We start from the raw sequence: 20,102 nt of genomic DNA on the forward strand, positions 1-20,102 counted from the left end.
CAATACAATTAAAAAACATGCTAATTATTTTAGGTAGAAATACATCAAACATGTGCTACCCTAAACATTGCCACAAGGTGGTAGATCTCCTCCAGAGGTGAAAACTCCTATACAGGGGAGGAACCACACTATCATCATACATGTTTGCCTCCTCCTCCCGTTTGAATAGTGTGACTATGAGCAGTCAGGGAACATGGAGCAGTAGGGCCTGTGCTGCTTGGCTGCATACTCACAAGCAATTGTTGTCTGGGCCAACAGGGCAGCAGGCCATGCATGAACACACAGACAGACAAGGGGAGATGCCCTGCTGCTGCTAGGATCTAAAGAGAGTTTAGCTGTCTATGTTTTCACCACCAGACAGTCTTTGTCTTTGCTAAGGAAGAGCAGTGAGACTGGTGTTTCCTTGTATTATAGATTCCAAGGTTTTGTTTTGTTTTTTTTTGTTCAGTTTTTTTCGTCAGACATGGGGTGCTCCTCATCCAGCGCACAGACTGTTGATCAAGAGAAAAAACCAGGTACAAAGCCAGAGGAGGACAATAGAGATACAGTTGGTAAGTGCCATTTATCTTTGATTGTTTGTGTGAACTGATGAACACAAAACTTTTCACTGTGTTGGTCTAAAACACTTTCATTTGGCCAAATCTTGCTGAGGGCTGTGTGTTTTTTGTGTGTGTGTGTGCGTGTGTGCGCGCGCGCGTGCGCGCTGCCAGTACTGCTACCTCAAGTGTTTTCTCTTCCTGCTCTTCTGCACAGCACACTATAGATAGAACTATTCATGTTGAGCCACTGGAAGTAGTTATTAGTCACCTTTGCTGGACATCCTGACTTACTATTGAAATCAGAAGGAGCTGACTTATATGATTGGATTTAAATCTCTACCTCACTGGACATTTTGATTAATCTAGATTGGTAGATCCTAGCTAGGACTCCTGCAATAGCACTGTGTGAAACACAGCTGGGAGTGTTTAATTCATTTGTAGCCTGAGGCAAGTGGTGCAGCCCAACCTGTTTGCTGCCACTGTGACTTTTAAACTTAAACTTACTTTTAAACTTTCACACACACAAAAAGTTTTTTTTACAAGTTCAAATGAATGTGATCTAAAACATGCACTGGCTTCATATTTGCATGTTTTGGGTGTGAAATTTGCTCCAGAATTAGTTTGTCATCATGATTGTCTGTTCAACACCGTATGTCTGCATTTACTGTATGGTCTTAATGCATCTCCCCACCTAAACACAACTGACAGTTGCTACCCCCCTGTAGTGTTTCTTCTTTCATCTGATTTCTTTAGTCCATGTAAAACACAGGGTCCTCTAGAAAATGTACAGTAGCACAAGGTTCTTGAACAAGTTGCTTAAAAAAAAGCAATGTACTTTTAATATGTCATAGATTCTCTGTGTACAGCATTTCCTTCTTCCAGTGTGTCACTGTATAATGTTTGTATAGAGCAGTGTCTTTCTATCCAGTCTTTCCTAGACCCTTACATCACCCCAACAAGAAAACCAGTTATTGTACTCTGTTTTTGCTCTGGGATGGCCTCTCTAAATGTGGCTGAATGGGTTAGGGTTGAAATCATACAGTATACGGTCTGTTTAACAAACCAGCTGCCAGCCAAGCTACCAATGGTCCCATCCCCTGTCTGGGCCCCTTGTCTGGCCCCCACACCCCCCCACCTGATATTTCTGGCCAGCCATGCCACTGTTTTGACTGGGATCTCTGTCATCTTTGGCTGCAAAAATCATGTTGACACACAAGTCATCCATGCCTGGGAAGGCTGTTTCAGTCCCAGCCCAAACACACATTCTGACTTTTTAACACCAGTTTTGGCCAGATCTTCAAAAGGTTTTCTATTCTATGAGACAGAGAAGAAGTTGATGGAGAACTCACTGGAAATAAAAACAAAAACAAGATAGCTTTTAAGATTGTAAGCACTGTAAGTATTTCATGCACCCAAATACTTTCCATTGGCTCATTTTCATTTGAGTCCTCAGGCTGTCACATTCCCTTCCACCCATCACTCACAGTTCATTTTACACCTTGTGACAGACAAATAAAATCAGGAAGCTGCAGCGTCCAAACTATCCACCCATTCAGTCAACTGAACCCCTCTAATTTGTCTCATCTGTTAACAATGTCCACTCAGCTAGCGATAAAATAATCACACACATAAAAGCTTGTGTTAGGCAGTTATGATTCTTGGAACTAGATTTGCAGGGAAGTTCCTGACTTTTGATTTAAAGTATCCCAGCCCATTATTGTTCCTCATCTACTATAGTTTCTCCCAAAGTTTGTTCATGCCAATAGTTATTAGAACAGGGGTCTGGCAACAATATAGGCATCTCTCAAAGAAATCAAAGCCATTCTCATATGTATTTTATTTCCTACTAGTATGACTTGCGTGTTCTCAGGACGTCAGACAAACACAGCCTTCAGTAATCATATTCTCAGCTACGGAAATGAAAGGATGTTTCTTCAGCACGCGTTCCATGTGTCCTGTATCGCTCATTTCATCTTGCCTGTATTCCTTGTTTTTGTTTATTTTATGTACTAGACGAGTTACAATAATCCACATTCTCCACATGCACATAAAATGTATTATTTATAATGTTTTATGTAACAGTTTTGGTAATGTACCATTTTAATCAGGACATTATTGTTTAAAGATCAGTTTAGAAATATATGTCATCTATTTATTCAGGGAATGAGTCAAACATGAACACCCTGCAATATAGCTCCAAATTCTTGTTGTGTCTGTATCGACAGCAGTCATAAACGGCATCGTCACAGAAGATGCACAAGCCATCGAGGGCCAGATTCAGCTGCCTGTGCAGATTGACTCACAGGGTCATCTTCAACCAGGAACTGATGACGAGGCAGAGGCTGTGTCAGTGGCTCTGGAAGCCCAAGAGGACCTTGGCTCTGGGGAAGACCTTCTGGCCACTCCTGAACCACAGCCAGGACCTGCTGTCTTTGACGAGCCGGCTCCCGAGGCTCCAGATGCTGCCCCAGCAGAAGCGTCTACTGGCACTGAGGCTGCTGTAGACGGGGTGGAGACACAGCCCCCTCTGGAGGAAGCTGCCCCTGTAGAAACTGTAGTCACTGAGGTGAGAGCCGTTGCAGAGGCCACAGAGGAAGCCCCTGATGTGGAGTGTGTTGTAGCAGGGCAGGCAGAAGGCCCAGCGGTGGTTGAGGAGGTGACTGCTGAAGACCCTGTTGAATATGAGCCAGCAGAGGCTGCAGTGGCTGTGGAAGAAGCACTAACTGTGACAGCTGAGACCCCTAAAGAAGCCTGGAGTCCTGTGGAGGCAGAGGGTCCAACTGACAATGTGGCACCAGAGACTTCTTCAGAAACACCCACTGAAACTTCAGTACCAGCACCAAGTGAAGCTTTAGCACTAGACAAGGCTTCAGCACCAAGTGAAAGCTCAGTACCTGTAGAGGCTGAAGACCTTGTAATAGATACTGAGATCGCTGTGGCAACTATTCCAGAGATGCCTCCATTACCTCCAGTCATCTTCGAAGCCCAAGCTGAGCCCCAGCCTTCTACTGAAGAGGCCATGGAACCTCCCGTGCCCCCTGTTGCCTCACCAGCAGAGGCACCCTGCTCCACAGTGGCCACTCCTGCTCTGACCCCAGAAGCTACATCTGCTGATGCTGAGCTGGTCCAGGTGGCCGAGACTCTGGCTTCCACACCACCTATTTCAGAGAGCCCTACAGAACTAGCCCCAGAGGCATCACCAGTAACAATGACCTCAGGCTCCATGGTGGATGATGGAGCCCCAGAAGAGGCCCCTGTGGTTGAGCCCATCCCAGCGGACTCTGAAGCACCCTCAGCACCCTCAGCACCAGGCCCTGCTGCTGATCCAGCCTTTGAACCCTTACCTGAAGGTATGAAATACTAACATCTCATAAGGATTCTCGTTCTTATCTTATAAATTTTACATCCCACCTTGGCATGTTCAAATACAGAAACAACTCTTAGCTCCCATTTTTATTTTAGCTTCCTGGAGCAAATATTGAAACATGCATATTCCCAGAGTAGAATCTATATTTCGAATCATATTTAGCCATTTGAAGCAGATTTACTTCATATTTTACTCGACAGTAGACAAAGTGCACTTTAGCTCGGTCACATTTCCTCCAGAGTGTAGCTGTTAATGACTGAGGGGTCTGTCATGAGAGTTTGTGACAAGCTTTTATTGTGCTCAGTGATTTACTTGATTAAACACTGAATTGTTTTTGTGAGCAAACAGTGAGGCGTCATGGCTTGTTTTAATGTACTTGTGAAGGCATGAAATAACATATTCTGACAGTTTCTGGGAGGAGGTCAAACAGTACAGGATTGCCACTGGCTGAAATATTTGAGGAATACATGCAAACATGTGTGATGCACTAAACATGTGCAAACAAGCAGAAAGATGTTCAAAACGAGAATAAAGTGAACATTTTGTGACTTCAGGTCATCCAACAGCTTAAAAAAAGATCCTGTTTATCTCTAGGTATAAAAAATAATAGTCATTCACATGAGACCCCTGACAGACAGACAGACAGACAGTCTGTCTTCTCGCCACACATATGACCAAAGTACTGCTTCCAGGCAGGTATCCAACACACTCACAGTTAGCAGCACCAAACAGTCCCTCACACAGGCTCCTGTGTGTGTGCTCCCGTGATTGTTTGGAGCTGACAGGATGAACAGAATATTGTTGGGCCCGTGACACGGACAGATAAGGCAGTGTGAGATGCAGAAAGCAGCCACGAACACTATGGGTAGCTTGTCTTGAGCGTGTCAATCATAGCAGGAACATGTCACCACAGCAGCTGCAGTCATGCAGCTCCCACTCATTGTGCTCTATTGTGAGCTTGCCTACAGAACGATTATGCCCTGCTGCTTCGAATTACATAAGACAATGTAAATGTACAGGCGTGACTGGCTTCCAGTCAGCATGCATCCATCCAGACCTTCATTCAACTGTACCACTATATCTGTTTTATCTATTTTATAATATGTATGAATGTAGGATTCAGTACTGAAACTAATGTGTTATGCTATTCTTTGGATAAAATATCTAAAATATAAGTATCCACTAAGTTATTGACATATTTGTCAGGAAAGTCTGCTATTTAGAGACAGCATGTAGATTTCCAAATGTGTATTGAATGTATTTCCTCATTAAATGTTCCTACTGTGATCTATTTCCTTCTGTGAGAGCCAACACTCATGGTTCTCAGTCACACTTGACATGTTGCAGAGTGGCCCCTCCAGGCAACACATGCAGCATACTGGTCTGATGTGGAAGACACTGCATACCCTTTATGAGATTTTTTTTTTTTTTGTCTTTGTCTGGAGGCTATTTGGTGTGTAGGCAAATAGTTATTCTACAGTGTGTGTGTGTATGTGTGTTTGAGGGTTCAGATAGCAGGTAAAATCATTTGTAAATCAGTTCAGCAGAACCAGATGTGATTTGGGAAGAAGGTAAACCCCTTTGCTTCTTTGGGCTTTTGTGACAGCACTTAGTTCTGCAGTTTGGTGACAGCAAAGTCAACAGGCTCAAACTGCCCTGAGAATGAAACACTGGAATGTGGCTTGTGCTGAATGAAAATGTCATGTATTGTTTTTCTCTCTTTTGTCTGTGTGCACAGTGGCGACTGCAACAGATGCCTCTCAAACCAAAAAGGAGGATTAAGTTGGTAAGAGCACACCACACACTCAACGTGATACAAATAGACTAGTGCATGATGGGATTCATTTTACTTCCTATTGGAGGGGAGCAGTTACACGTATAGGAACACAGTCAAACTTTGTACACTTTTTATGTCCGATGTCTCAAAGCTGTTCTTCCTTTTCTCTTATTCTTTTTCAGGAGGAAGATATCTACCAAAATAATGAAAACTTCCAAAACTAAAAATGTAATACCTTATGGAAGATAAACATCACAAAGCAAAAACATTCCAGTATTGTCAGACCCGCTCTCACTACACCATATTACACTAGCAATTACAAAGTGCCTTAATATCTTGTCTTTTAGTGACTGGAGCCACATACTACACATGTAGGCTGTTGTGGACAAAGTACTATGATAACACTTGGGACAGTTAACACGAAATAAGATAGTGAAGTACTCTGAAGATGTAGAGACTGTAAACTCATCAGTGACAGCAGTGACAGTCAGTTCAATTGTAGAGAACAATGCTTTGAGTGTGTAAAATAGCTGCTTCTGAGGAAAACAAGCCAAACACAACTGTGAATAAAATGATACAGATTATGATGACAAACACTAACCTGGCTCAATGAACAATACCTGCTGTATATGAACTGTGCTTGTGTAGGGTTTTTTTTTTTTTTAGGTATTCCAGTGTCCAACCAAAGTCCAAAAACATGTATGTCAGGTTGATTGATGACTCTAAATTGCCCATAGGAGTGAGTGTGAAGGTTTGGTTGTTGTTGTCTCTATGTGACCCTGTGATGGACTGGTGACATATCCAGGGTGTACCCCTGCCTTTCACCCAAAGAGGGCTGGGATAGGCTTCAGCAGATCCCTATCACCCTAAATAGGAATACGCAGGTTATAGATAATGGATGGATGGATGCAATGTGTTTACATATACATGTCTATATATAAATTCAACCTCTGGTGTTTACAGAGTATTTATTTGCACCCTTTCTAATAAGCTTCTCCTAAATAATAGAAATTACAGTACAAAGTGTTGAGTAATGTGGTGTACAACAATGCTGATTGGTTTACATGGATAAATAATGCATCAAATGTTTTTTGTTTGTATGGAAAAAATGCATGCATGTGCAAAAGATGAGCAATGACAGCTGCATTACAGCTGGCAGATGTTCATATAGGCTGTTTCCAGCTACATTTAAACATGATGACAGCACTGGTGTACAATATCACTAGTGAACTTTATATTTAAATTAATTGCAGTTTTGTTAAAAAGAGTCCACTTCAAGAAAATTATTTTTAACTGTGTATGAAATCTTGCATAATGTGGGAACTGCTTTGATGTCTGATATTTTCATTCCTTCATCTGTTCCTTTACCTGTGATAAGTTCATTCTCTGGGCTTTGACTATGACTCTGCTAACCTTTTAGTGTACAGAATAAAGTTTTACTAATACTTGTGCTTTTTTCACTGAAATGTTAATGTCTTATAGCATACGGCAACAACCGTGTCTCCACTGTACATAATTTATACTGCATATGTTTTAGGCATACTTAAAACAACACAACGGTAGCAGGTAACCCAGATAATCCACATTTAAAAGTGTTGTTTTTTTATCATATGGCCTATAGATGCAGAATTTATACATGTGAAATATTTGCCTAACCTTTCTCCCAGAAACCTGGATATTAGCCCCTGTAATTCAAATAAGAAGTGATATGTACAATTAATGCCAATGCAAGTTAATTGTTTGCGTAAGTGCTGCCTCAGCTTCTATTTTCCCCATTATTTGAAGGATGCAACTCATCTCTTAATACACTGTACAATACTAACAAAAAGCAAAACATATTAAAAGTCAGCTTTTTTTTTAATTGATAATCAACAAGTGGTTTCATTGAAATGAAAGGCACATATCACCAATAAAGTAAATTAAAACCTGCATTATTGAGTTGTATTTGATTATCAGACATAATGAAAGAGGATACACTATCATGGCACCACTTGTGACAACACGAGCTGGTAGAGTAATTCAATATAGCAAACAAGCTTAGACACTTGTCAGCTGTTGTCAGTGAAATCTGAGCAGAGGCAATTTTAAATGCAGTGTTGTCTCCAAACACGTCTCATCAATGTTAATGAGAAGGAGAAAGTGCTCTGTGCCTGACTGCTGTTAGTCTGCAAGGGGAAACACTTAAAGCCCTAAAAACTGATGACAATCTCTAATTTAAAAAATATTTGCATTACTTACTTACATTTTATGTTGCATCAGTCCTGCTTGGCCTACAAAACTAGGCACATGTATTTATCAGTGATTATGAGATTTCATGTCTGAATTCATAAATGGTCTCATTAAGAAGAACCAGTCAGAGGGCCCAAAACTGCAACTGCTTCAATCTCAACCAGTCCACCCTACAAAGGAATTGAGAGAATGCATGACACAGCTTTTGGTTTAGGCAAATTCACAAGAGAATTTATGGAAAAGTCTTTAAAAAAAAAAAAAAAAAAGACTTACTCTAGGAAGAGCTGCAACCTGGTAGGCAGCTCTGGCTGGGTAGTTAGTGCTGAAGACTAGAGAAAAGTAGCACATGGTTATAGTTACATCAGGCACAATTTAACATGGTGACATTAAATCAAACATGTGCTTGAGCATGGTCTATCACTAACTGGCCCACCAATAGAAAATCCACAACCACATTATCGAATTGAATATGTTATGCAATAAAGCAGCATGTACTCAAAGGCTCTGCATTCCCTCGATACACCCACACAGGTGTTCCTACATATTTTGCTTGAATTAAATCACTACAGTGGACTGTGAGCGCATGTACAGACCAGGCTTCATTCAAATGTGTCTGATCCTTCTGTTAGTTTTGCTGAACTTGTTTAAGTGCAGTCAGGCTAAAAGCTGCCTGGTGAAATTTACTGGCATAGTATGGCTGAAAGCAGGAGGGGGCAGTGTGGGTAGGGTTTTAGGGTAGGTCCAGATAACCAGCAGGAGGTACCATGGCTAGAGGGCAGCAGTTTTCACATTATTATCATTAATATTTCCGGCTACACTGGATTAAAACTGTGGATGTTCTCTGTATTTGTTTCCATGATAATTTGTAGTGTAGGAGCTCTACTGATAATGCTTTTTAAAACCATCACATGTGTCCTTATATCAGAATAAACATACTCAGAGTTCACTAGATTGACTCTCGTGAGGCTGAGTTTCAGGGTTGCTTAGGTCAAAGTTCAGGGTTAATTTTTGAGTTTCTGGAATACTCCCCTGCATTGTTTCTGAAGGAAAACTAATACAAAACTACTTGGATCAATATCCCATTGGTTCCATGTTGGATATTTCTGGCTTCCTGTGGGGCCTTTGTAATTAAAGTAATTCTTGTCTGTTATGGAGCGTCAGCTATGGCATGTTATCTACATTTACTTTAGGTCTTAATGTGTTGGCAGCAGCAGTTCAAGGACGAGCACAGTGAAAAAAGTGAGTTTCGGTCTGTGTACTCACACATAAGCACCCAGAAAAAATAAATACATACACTGCCCACGCTGGGTAATCATAAAGCTAGTATGTACAAAGTCAATGATCAGGCAGGGTCTGTGTGCACAAGAGTCAACCAAGTGAAACATTGCTGCGTCAGCAAGCTTTTCAGCTACACCTTATGCAGGCAGGGTGTCTGGGTTGTGCTGACACCCAGTGGCAAAATCTGGGTTGAGCAATTGTAGTTGCGGTGATGACAGGTTTTAGACTGTGACAAATAATGTTCATGGTATCTTGGTCAAAATGAAAAACTACAAAGAGAAATACTTACACATCTTGTAAATATCGTTGACATGGGTGAAGTCATTCATGTCAGCTAAGAGCACTGTGGTTTTTACAACTGCAGGAAACAACAGCACAATGACTGATGAATTATTATTGATGTCAGTTTTCCCACTTTATACATTTTTATTATTAGATTTTTTTTTTTAATCTGTAGATGGAATTTTCATTTTGTCAACAAAAACTTAGATGCAAAATATTTGTTGTAGCTTCTGTTCTGTAGGTTTTCTCTGCTGTCTAATATCTTTCTTGTTCAAAAGCTGATTAAACTGCTTGACCTGTTGTATCAAGGGGTAAGCTTATGGTAGGTTTCAGGTTTGAAAAAGGAAAGGGGGGTCATGTTTTCCCAACCAGAGTGAGACGGGCTGAAAAGAGTATAGAAAGAGCAAGGGAATAGAACATATAGGCCCTTTGTCTTCAGGTTATCAATTAGCTATCAATCAAACCATCTCCTTACAATGAAATGAAGACTGAGTAACAAAAAATAAATAAATAAATAAAAATGACCAGCATTCAACAGTATCAACAACAATGTTGTTATGGTGAAGTCAATTATTCCCATTTCATGGGACTGTATTTGCTTAAGTTATAACACACAACACTAGCTGGCTCTGGTGACCACAGTTAGGATTTCAGACTTTTTGGAAACACTGGATGTAGACTATAATAAGTAGAGTCCTCCTATAATGATCTGTTCCAAACCCAAAGCTTTACAGACAATAAAGTTTTCCTCACCATTCTCATAACCGCACCCAGCAGCTTTAAGGATTTCACCCATATTCATAAGAGCCTGGGGAGAAAGATGCTTTTTTATAAAATATATAGTTTATTTATTCTTCAGGCCTTAAACTTTTATTTGATCATTTGTGAGACACGCTGACAGAAAATGAGATGAAAGGGAGCTCTGATCAAAGTACCTCAGGCTACATTCAGTTTAGCCTGCACATTGCATTTATTTATTATGTAGCACCAGGATTAAGTGAAGTAACTACCTCATGCTTGGAAACATCACAGTGATATTAAATTACTATGAATATGATTATGCATTTAGCAGGGCTCCTGGCTGGTTTTTAGAAAGGTCACCTGTCTCGTTTGAGCCTGAACGCCACCTCCTACCAGCTGTCCACTGGCAGGGTCCATCCCCAGCTGTCCCGACACGTACACTGTCCGGTCTACCACCACAGCTTGGCTGGGATCACACACAAACATGAACAATGGTCCACATTACACCAGATGCGGGTGTCAGAGAGTCTTTGTTGTCCCTGGTGCTCTTCTTTATTGAAGCGGGCTCAGATCCTGTCTGTTTCAGCAGCGTTAGGTTTCAACGTGATCAACTCACCTGTATGGGCCAATGGCAGCGGGAGCTTTCGTTGTGTTGACGATCCTCCTGAGCAGCGCAGCCATTTCACTGGGATTATGTCAAACTGTGCATGAAACCAGCGAAGTGGAGGCGCTGTTCCGTCTACCGTAAACTACGGTTTAGACACGCAATCTTTTTGTTTTTGCTAGTATTATATAAGGATTTTATAAGTGAACAATAAAGCGTGAGTTAGGAGGCTATACTTTCAAGAGAACGCATGCTGGTTGTCATTATATTGACCGTTCCGCCAATACACTACAAATCCCATGAACACCATATAGCCGGAAGTAGTCATACGTTTGAGCGTGTCTCCATGAGGAAACTCACATGGTAGCTAAGTGTAAAAAGAGGAGGCTGGCGTTTGATAGATGTTTTGTGATGCACACTCATATTGGGAAATTTAGAGGTGAATACAAGTCACGGGACTGCTCCGACCTTAACTGTCAGCTATGTTTTATTCTTCTTGTTGTTAGGTAAACATCTGAACTTTACGTGGATTAGCGGGGTTAGCTAACGTAGCTAACAGCAACGCTAACTGAACAGCCATCAGCCGCCGTGTTTTCTGTAGAAAATGTCTTCTGCCAAAGTGAAGATGCGGGAGAGGAAGATGAGAAACCAGCCCTCCAGTGTGCAATATACATCCTCTGCCCTAAATGTGGACAGCAGCACTCGGAATGGACAAGACGCCTCGGTCTCAGGTACTGTCTCTGTGTCTGTCTCTCTGTGTGTTTGTATGTTTCTCTCTGTCTCTGTTTGTATGTTTCTGTCTGTCTGTCTGTCTGTCTGTCTGTCTCTGTTTGTATGTTTCTGTTTGTATGTTTCTGTCTGTCTGTCTGTCTGTCTGTCTGTGTCTCTCTCTCTGTTTCTGTCTCTCTCTCTCTCTCTGTTTCTGTCTCTCTCTCTCTCTGTTTCTGTTTCTGTCTCTCTCTCTCTCTCTGTCTGTCGCTCTGTGTCTGTGTCTCTGTCTTCACTGTTTCTCTGTTGTGGGTTCAGGATAGACATCTTCAACAATAACAGTGCTTATTATGTGTAGGCCATTTCAATGTTTTACTCTCCTGCTGTAAACTACATTGATGGAAGACATTTATTTTATTTATGTGGCCTTACAGTCATTACAGCCAGTGTTATTCCTGCTCATTTACTGGGAGTGTTTGACTCATGAAAGGCTCTGGAGGCCTAGACAGCTTTAATAATACATAGTGAAGGATGAGATGAGTCAAGACAAAAACAAAGAGATGGATTTGGTGCTGCCCAATGCTTTTCTTCATTACCAAACAAGTTTTAAAAGACTCCGCTGAGGGTTTGGAGGCCCAGGGCAGTTGTCTCTTATGCCAGGTTGGCAATCCTGCACTGAACACGTCCTTGTCGTTGCCTGTGATGATGGTGAAATGATAAAATGATTATCTTCACAAAGGCGAAGGCAGTGGTGCTTGTCCATCCGATGTCCATCCATCTGCAGGAAGGCCAAAGGCCCCTCACCAAAGAGGTGGATGGGTCCGTGGACACCAGAAAGATGGTGGAGGCTACACTAAGGATATGCCCAAGTACATCTCTGGTAAAGATGAATTACTGCTTCTGCCAATTTGCATGTCTGTTACTGTTATTGTGCAATAGCCTAACCTCCTTGTGTAAGTGTTCATCTGTTATAAGCCAAGCCATAAAAAATGATTAGCCTGATTAGCCCTTTTTTAAAATCCATCCATCCACCCACCAATGTGGTGCAGCTTTAAATGAAGTTTTCCCTCACTCCCATTCCTATCCAGGTGGAGCTTTTGCTCGGGCCAGGGCAGCAGAGGTGAGCGCTATGTTGAAAGCTGTCACCAAGACAACAGGCAGCTGCCATGTGTTTGGAGCCCTGCCCAAACACATGAGGAGACGCGCTATGAGCCACAACACTAAGCGCCTCCCTCGCAGGCTGAGAGACGTGGCCAACAGAATGGTAAAATTCACAGCATGTTACGTTTAACACCTAATGCCTCACTTACAATACCTATAACATGTACAGTGACATTTCTCTTCCCTTCCTCCCCATAGCGGGAGAAGAGCCTCCAGTCAGGCGCCAAAAAGAAGGAACAGGCAAAAAGCAAGAGTCGCAAGGCCCGCCGTCGGCACGGAAACCTGCTGCTGGAGTTCAACCGGCGTCAGAGGAAGAATATTTGGCTAGAGACCCACATTTGGCACGCCAAGCGCTTCCATATGGTTAAAAAGTGGGGCTACTGTCTCGGTGACAGACCCACATACAAATGTTATCGCCCCTGCTACAGAGCCATGAGCACCCACTGTTTGCTGCAGGTAACCACACAGAATGTGTTTCACTTCACAGGTTTAGGTTGCTATTGAAGGGGATTTCAGTATTAATAAAACTCTTCTGGTTCCTTCCTCTCAGGATCTTTCATACTACTGCTGCATAGAGTTACAAGGAGAGGAGGACAAGCTGCTGGCTTCTTTGTCACAACTGACCAGCAAGGAGGCTGGTAAGAAGATTCCTGAACTCGACAACAAATACATGCTTTTATACTCAAAAGTATCAGGAGGTTTTGCCTCATGTGTCCTTCTTCTTTAATAGGAGGTGGCATTTTTAACTTTCAGAGTAATTCTGCTGGAGCCTGTTTACTGAATCGCACAGTCTGGCAAGTTGCACGTACTGGTCTAGTTTGAGTAGTTGAGAAAAATATGCATACTGTGTTTTCAGGTCCCACATTTGCTGCAGCACTGTGTGTATCAGGGCGAAGACAGGGCAGTGTGGTGGTGTACAGAGCCGGAAACTACCCCTTGCAGCCCCTGGGCCCTGTCACCTTTCTATGGAGACCCCGTACACAGGGCTCAGCTTTCAGACAGCTGTGGATCTGGGTTCATCCCACTATTAAAAAGGTATGCTGAGTGTTAAGTGTCCGCCTGGTTGTTGTTAGCTGATGCATAACCTTAAAAATAATTACAGAAACAAAGTCAGCAAATGGTTAACTCCAGCTAATGTACATTCTTTCCAGGACCTTCTCTCAGAATTACAAAATGTGTGCCAGTGTTGCGAGGCTGTAGTCCCACCAGTTGAACCTGTGGTCAGACCTGCAGAGACAGCTTCTACCCCAGAGACCCAACATAAGCCTCAAAAGACCCCTGTCACCGTACAAATCTCTGGGACAAAGAGAAAGCAGAGCTGTAAGGATGTCAGTGGACCTCCTGCTAAGAAGATCCTGGGAGATGGAACCAGATCTCCTACCACCCCTGTCACCTGGAAGTCCAGTTCAACTGGGATAGTTATAAAGTTCGTTTAGTTTCCAAGTGTAATTGAGATACAGACTGAGTAAATGTATGGCTTTGATGAATATTTTTAATGCAACTGGTGGTGGTTGTGTTATTTGCAGTGTTTGTGTTTTGACTGTTGCAGTGACCTCACAATGGAGATTGTACGCTATCGCCTGATTGGACCACAGTCCCATTCTGTTCTGGCTGAAACTTTGGAAGCTGCTACACGCTGTGATGTAAGAATTGTAGCATTATCCCCATCAAAAGCAGAGAGCCTCTGAGATGTCACACTGAATAAAATTCTCTTTTTTTTTTTTTCTTTTTTTTTTTTTTTTTGTGAAGGAATCCCAGCCATCTCCCCTTTGGTGGCCTGAGCACTGCAAAGATGAGAGCAAGATGAATCTGCATCAACAACAGGCTGACATCTTTCACATATTGAAAGGTTTGATTGTTTCTTCATTAACAGTGTTAATTAGCCTATTATTTCTTTGTACCGTGTGATATGCATGTTCATCTAACCACAACCTTTAATTTATCCAGGCATCTTTTCAACTGGAGAGCTCCCCTCAGGCACAGTGCTGGGTCTGACTGTAGATGACCCCAGAATGACTTTACCAACAAAGAAGGTTAAAGCTTTGCCCTGTGTAAAGCAGGCACAAGGTAAAGTCTGACCTGTCGGACTAACAGGAAGGAACAGGCAGTTTGTTTACAGAGAGAGATGGTTAAAAGATTATTATTGCTCCAGATGTGAATCCTTCAGTCATGGTCATCGTGTCATTGCCTCTGTTTCTTTGTGTGCACCCAAGGTGGAAATTAAAATCCTTTTCATACCGTACATGCCAGCACAATCCTGACCATTAAATGAGACATGTCTGCCATTAAGCATAGGATCAGTCTGTTGTGTGTCCTGAGGTTGTTTCCGTGAGTACACATCTGGTTCTGTGCTCCAGGGGGCCTCTGCCTGGCCATGCAGATGTTCCAGGTTCGAATCCTGGCAGGACCCTGTACTCCAAGCACACCCTCAGTGACTAATAACAGCTGATTTACTGGCGATTAGGAAATACGGCTTTCAATCAAAGCCTTTTGTTTTTCCATCATAATCAGTTTTTTTGAAAATATTATTTCCTGTTGCTGCCTTTTGGCACTTTGCACATTTCTGGTTTACAGATGGTTTTTCTGGTTTTGAGTGAAAACTGAGAAAGGTCATTTCAAAGAACTGCAGTTTCAAGTCAGAATATAAATACACACTTTATGCTTTAGTACTAATTTCATTTTAAGTGGATATAGTTGCATTTTTTTTCTTCATCAGTTTGCAAAATGGGATGTAAAATTAAATACACAATGCAAAAAATACAAAAAAGTGAAAGGGTATGGATGCTTTGAGGTGACTGGAGATTGATTATGTTGATATATTAAAAGATGAGTGGGTGGTTGGACACTACAGGCTTCATTTAGGCCAATTTTCATTATGAAACCGAGCAAACATGGCTGATTTTTAAAAAATAAAAAAAATTCTGCATTGTATTTAGGGCTATAGGTGAGTTTAATACTCAGGGATAAACTCACACCTCATAGGGATTTTGGGTTATAAATTGAAAGTAGGGGACTAGACTAGTGCTTGTCATACAGGAGCGTGCCATGCGTTTGTGCTGTGTGCTTGTTGCAGAGGTGGATGAGGAGAAGAGAAGGGAGCTGATGTTGCAAGGAGTACCAGAACACTGCTGTCAGAGTTCCCTCTGGGAACAGTCTGTTCGGGACAATGTGACTGATAACAAGATATCAGAGCAGGTAACTTATTGTCTCACCACCTGTCACAGTAACCTTCAGCTGTTGTTGTTTATAGTGAAAAGTGCTGTCTTTGCTATCTGTATTTACAGTTTTTTTTTTCTTCTACACCTTTTGCCAGTATTTCTTATTTTTGAAACCTTAGATATCAGTTTAACCTTTAGCTTTTCTGTGTTTGACAACAGGAGCTGAACCGTATGAGGAGCGAGGTACTGGTGCCAGGCTCCAAGCTGAGCCCCACTCCCCCACAGGGACGAGTCCCCATCCTGCTGGTTCATCAGCCTGGCAAGCAGGTGGGACATGAGATGAGCTCCTGGGGTGCAGGATGGGACCTGCTGCTTCCTAAAGGCTGGGGCATGGCCTTTTGGGTCCCACTGGTAGGTAGCATGGACAGCGCTTTGACTCTTTCTGTAGTTTTAGCAGATGTAGCAGTTTTGCTGTGTCAACAAGATGTTGTATTTAAATTTTTTTTTTTTCTTTTTTAAATCTTCTCAGCTTGCAAACATTAGTGTCCAGATGAGATTGCATTGTCCTTTTGTCAGAATTATACAGTTTGATTCATTGTCTAGTATATGTCATCCAAAAGTTGTAAGAATTCAAATGAAGACCCAGGTCAGATGGATTTTATTACAACCTGCGACGTGTGTGCTTTAGAATTATTTTACTTTGTTTTGCTGTAATGACACACGTATACACTAATATAATACTGTGGATGTCAGCATGGAACGCTCAATGAAATATGTTTTCATTATGTAGGTGCCTCATTCAGGTTGTGTTTTGTTTGTTAAAGCACTGTGAAAATGGTAACCATACCTTGAAATTTAAAGGAAGCCTGGAAGCCATCAGGTTTGCTTCATTTGTCAAGTTGCAAAAAAAACCAAACAAACAAAAAATAAAACAATGTTCACTTATTCCTCCCTCTGCCAGGTGTACAGAGGAGTTCGCATTGGGGGCCTGAATATGAGCCTGAAACACTCTCAGAATAAAGGAGCTCCCCACTTCCCCAATGATTACCCAGACTGCCCTGCAGGCATTGGCTTTCAGGAGGAGCAGGAGGCTGAGCTCCTGGACAAGTTCAAGAGGTCAGCCAAAAACTGAAGGAACCAAAATGGCAGTTAGTATGTTGTGATTCATATCAAAAACATGGTAACAGCTTTCAGTGCAGACATCTGGGACTGCTAGGCCTTTTTATTTATCTACCATGTAATGAGGGTTGATTGATGCAAAACAGATCCTTAAGAACTTGCCCATTTTACAGATGGACATATTTCTGCAATATATTTTAATCATCCATTAGCAAACTTAAATGTATAGTGTAGAGTCTGAGGAAACATTTCAGTTAGGTAAATGTAAAATAAGTTGATGTGATCTGTTTTTTCATGGTTTGTTGCCAACCGTACATTCATCTGCAATGAAAAGACAACATTATTTAGCCTACAGTGGATTAGAGGTTTTGACAGAGGGAAGCACTCCACAGCTCTGACCCCAGTTAGTTTGCATTATGCAGATCTTTCTGCCATGCTGATGAGATGGTAATAAGGCTGCGTGCTGCTCATCCCCTCCTATCTGCTGCTCTGCAGGCATGATTTGTTACATAAATTGGCATTGTTGCCCCAACAGTTTGACAAGGGTTTGACCTTCTGACCTCTTCTGTAGGCGTCCGCCTGCCAAAAGGACCAATTTCATTAAACATGGCTGTCTGGCTCCGTTCCGTTGCCCATGGCAACAGCTGGTTGAGGAGTGGGAGCTTATCACAGAGGAAAGAAGAGAGGAGAGGAAAGGAGACAGCCAGACCCAAGCCACAACAGACACTGACAAGGTTACAGAGGAAGAGATGACATTACATCCAGATATCACTGTAACGAAACCTCAGAGCCGCTTCATTGTGCTGAGGTAAATGCTTTGTCTTAATTTTATAGTCTTGGTTTTGATTTATATGAAAGATTTATTCCTTTTGTTGTGTTCTTTTACTCATAGTAAAAAAGGAACTCATCAGTTTTGACTGAAAGTAAACACGAACTGCAGGTCTACATTGAGGTCCCTTGAGGCATTTAACATCCTGTACATCTAAATCACACTTCTAACAATATTAATGCAGTGGACTTTTAAAGGTCTCTTGAGCAGAAATATGCACTGTTTTGAGGGTTTTGAACTGCAATCATCACTCACTTCTTTCTTCCTTCCTACCCGAGTGCAGCTTTTGACAGGCTTAATGCATGGCGCTTCTCCAGTCCACCCCCTTTCATCATAATATCTCTGATGAGAATACCTCAAATACATCCCACTGTAGATTGCTGTAATACATCACAGAGATTAGTAGAGGGGAAGAGTTGCATCTGTACCCATAAAACCATCACACAAGCTTTGAGTAATGACTGACTTTATGAAGAAAAAATTGATTGATTTTCATCACCCACTTCCTTTTTTGTTTTTAACACTAGGAATTAAATTACGTCCTTCAACAATATTTTATGTTCCTCAGGGCACCCAGTGCAGCTATTCCTTTGAAAACTAACCTCTTCTCCTAAATGGGTATTTGTCATTTCTAGGAACAGAAAATGTCTGAGGCTGCTCTCTGGTTGGTGCAGACCCACCACGTCTAAAGGTCAGAGGTCGTGTCGTGCTGGCGACATGACGCCTCTTAACTCTTCAGCTGTGCTTCAGATTCTCAAAGAGCATGGGATGACTCTGGTGTGGGTGCGTGTGTCGCTGCTGTCGAAAGGCAAGCCCGAGCTCCATGCCATGGTGTGTGTGCCGAACACAGAGGACCTGAATATGCTGAGCAGAGAATCCGGCCGCTGCGGCCCCCAGGAGCCACCACACAGAAACCATTTTAAAAGCAGAATTAAACGCAGTAAGAAGGGCACGAAGAAAGTGGCTATGTCCTCTGGTACGACTGAGGCTAAAGGGTCAAACCTTCCACCTGCCTCTGAACCACAGTTCACTACTGCTGAAGATCTCAAGTTACACTCTCAGTCTTCTTCAGATCTGATCTTTGGGCTGTGGCCAGATCCTCTGCCAAGCATCACCTCTCACTGCTCCCGAGTGACCCTGGGCTGGGTTACGCAGGGTGACTTCTCCTTATCTGCTGGCTGTGGAGAGGCTCTTGGGTTTGTCAGTGTTGCTGGTCTCCTCAACACCCTCCTCAGCCAGCCAGTGGAACACAGGGGAATGGTGCTGTTGCGCAACCCCATCTCCCTGCATTACCGCTTTGCTAAAATTAACATAGAGGTCTGATTCAAACATCTGTACATATGAAGAACTTGATTTCCAAAAAATCCTGAGTTCCACATGAATCAAAAAAGATAAAACCTGATGCCTACTATTATATTATATGCAGTACACTTCATTAACTTAGTGATCTGACAGGATCATGCCTTGGTAACTGCTTGTATGGTGCCATCATTTACTCTGCAGTGTTGGCTGAAGATTTATTTTCCTGAAATTGGCAGGGCTCTGAGTGACTGACGTTGAAAAGGCAACTTTTAGTTGTCTGACTTTGACATCCTTATTGTTTCAGCTGAACGAGGTTGTTTTTGTGTTCTTATTTTCATATGGATGCCTTTGTCAGGAGTGCTCCAGGAAGGAATCACTTAAATACTGGAACTGAATGAAAGCCTTAGTTTTGTTTGGAAAGATTAGTTACTGCCCTTTATCAACTCAGTTTCTAAAAGAAAGTCACTTACGGATTATTTTATGCCATGTTCAGACTTAATGATGCCAAGAGTGTTTATCTTGGTGTCATGCTAATTAAAAAAAAATAATTGTTTGATTTGGAGAGATGTGTCTGCCTCTGTTTTAAAAAAAATGCCACACCACTGAAAAGGTTTTGTTTGAACATAAGCTAATAAAATTCCAGTACCGCACTCGATGGAATATGTCATCTGTGTAATTACTGTCACTTTAATCCCTGTAAAACTACACATTATAGCCTGGCTATTATAGTAAATGCACTGAAAAGCTGATTCATACTTTTTATAGTTACACTGGCATGAACAGTGGTTTCCCACACATCCCATAATGGGTAGGTGGCAGATAAGAGTTTTGTTGCTTGGCAACACTAAAGTTTGGTAGCAGTTCAGTGGAGTATGTAGTTTAAGGTTTATTTAAGGTGAAGATGGACAGGCAGGCCACAAATTAATGCTTTTTAGATGATTTGTATTGTATAAGTTGTTCTTCAAAGTTTCCATACAAAAGTGAGCAAATGTAACTGATGGACAGTGA

At 42.0% G+C, this 20,102-nt stretch overlaps 3 protein-coding genes across 3 annotated transcripts; 2 read left to right on the forward strand and 1 right to left on the reverse strand.

Annotated features, from left to right (window-relative positions):
- The first annotated feature begins 198 nt into the window (after positions 1-198).
- On the forward strand, positions 199-6,370 carry LOC113122497 (skin secretory protein xP2-like). The gene is made up of 4 exons (XM_026293896.2): positions 199-551; positions 2,765-3,889; positions 5,645-5,692; positions 5,866-6,370. The coding sequence occupies exons 1-3, from the start codon at positions 464-466 to the stop codon at positions 5,686-5,688; spliced, it is 1,257 nt and encodes a 418-aa protein (XP_026149681.1). The 5' UTR covers positions 199-463; the 3' UTR covers positions 5,689-5,692; positions 5,866-6,370.
- A 1,151-nt stretch (positions 6,371-7,521) lies between these two features.
- On the reverse strand, positions 7,522-11,097 carry LOC113122043 (2-iminobutanoate/2-iminopropanoate deaminase). Its single transcript, XM_026292950.1, has 6 exons — positions 10,830-11,097; positions 10,574-10,679; positions 10,226-10,280; positions 9,480-9,548; positions 8,186-8,241; positions 7,522-8,082 (listed from the first exon to the last, which is right to left on the reverse strand). The coding sequence occupies exons 1-6, from the start codon at positions 10,892-10,894 to the stop codon at positions 8,023-8,025; spliced, it is 411 nt and encodes a 136-aa protein (XP_026148735.1). The 5' UTR covers positions 10,895-11,097; the 3' UTR covers positions 7,522-8,022.
- A 57-nt stretch (positions 11,098-11,154) lies between these two features.
- On the forward strand, positions 11,155-19,650 carry pop1 (POP1 homolog, ribonuclease P/MRP subunit). Its single transcript, XM_026294269.1, has 16 exons — positions 11,155-11,180; positions 11,324-11,548; positions 12,265-12,405; positions 12,614-12,789; positions 12,885-13,142; positions 13,237-13,324; positions 13,543-13,721; positions 13,838-14,112; positions 14,236-14,329; positions 14,436-14,535; positions 14,634-14,753; positions 15,760-15,881; positions 16,064-16,255; positions 16,806-16,960; positions 17,535-17,771; positions 18,428-19,650. Exons 2-16 carry the CDS (start codon positions 11,422-11,424, stop codon positions 19,113-19,115), a joined length of 2,952 nt encoding a protein of 983 aa, XP_026150054.1. The 5' UTR covers positions 11,155-11,180; positions 11,324-11,421; the 3' UTR covers positions 19,116-19,650.
- The last annotated feature ends 452 nt before the right edge of the window (positions 19,651-20,102 follow it).

Source organism: Mastacembelus armatus, chromosome 16 (genome assembly GCF_900324485.2).
Source record: "Mastacembelus armatus chromosome 16, fMasArm1.2, whole genome shotgun sequence".
Lineage (NCBI taxonomy): Eukaryota > Metazoa > Chordata > Actinopteri > Synbranchiformes > Mastacembelidae > Mastacembelus > Mastacembelus armatus.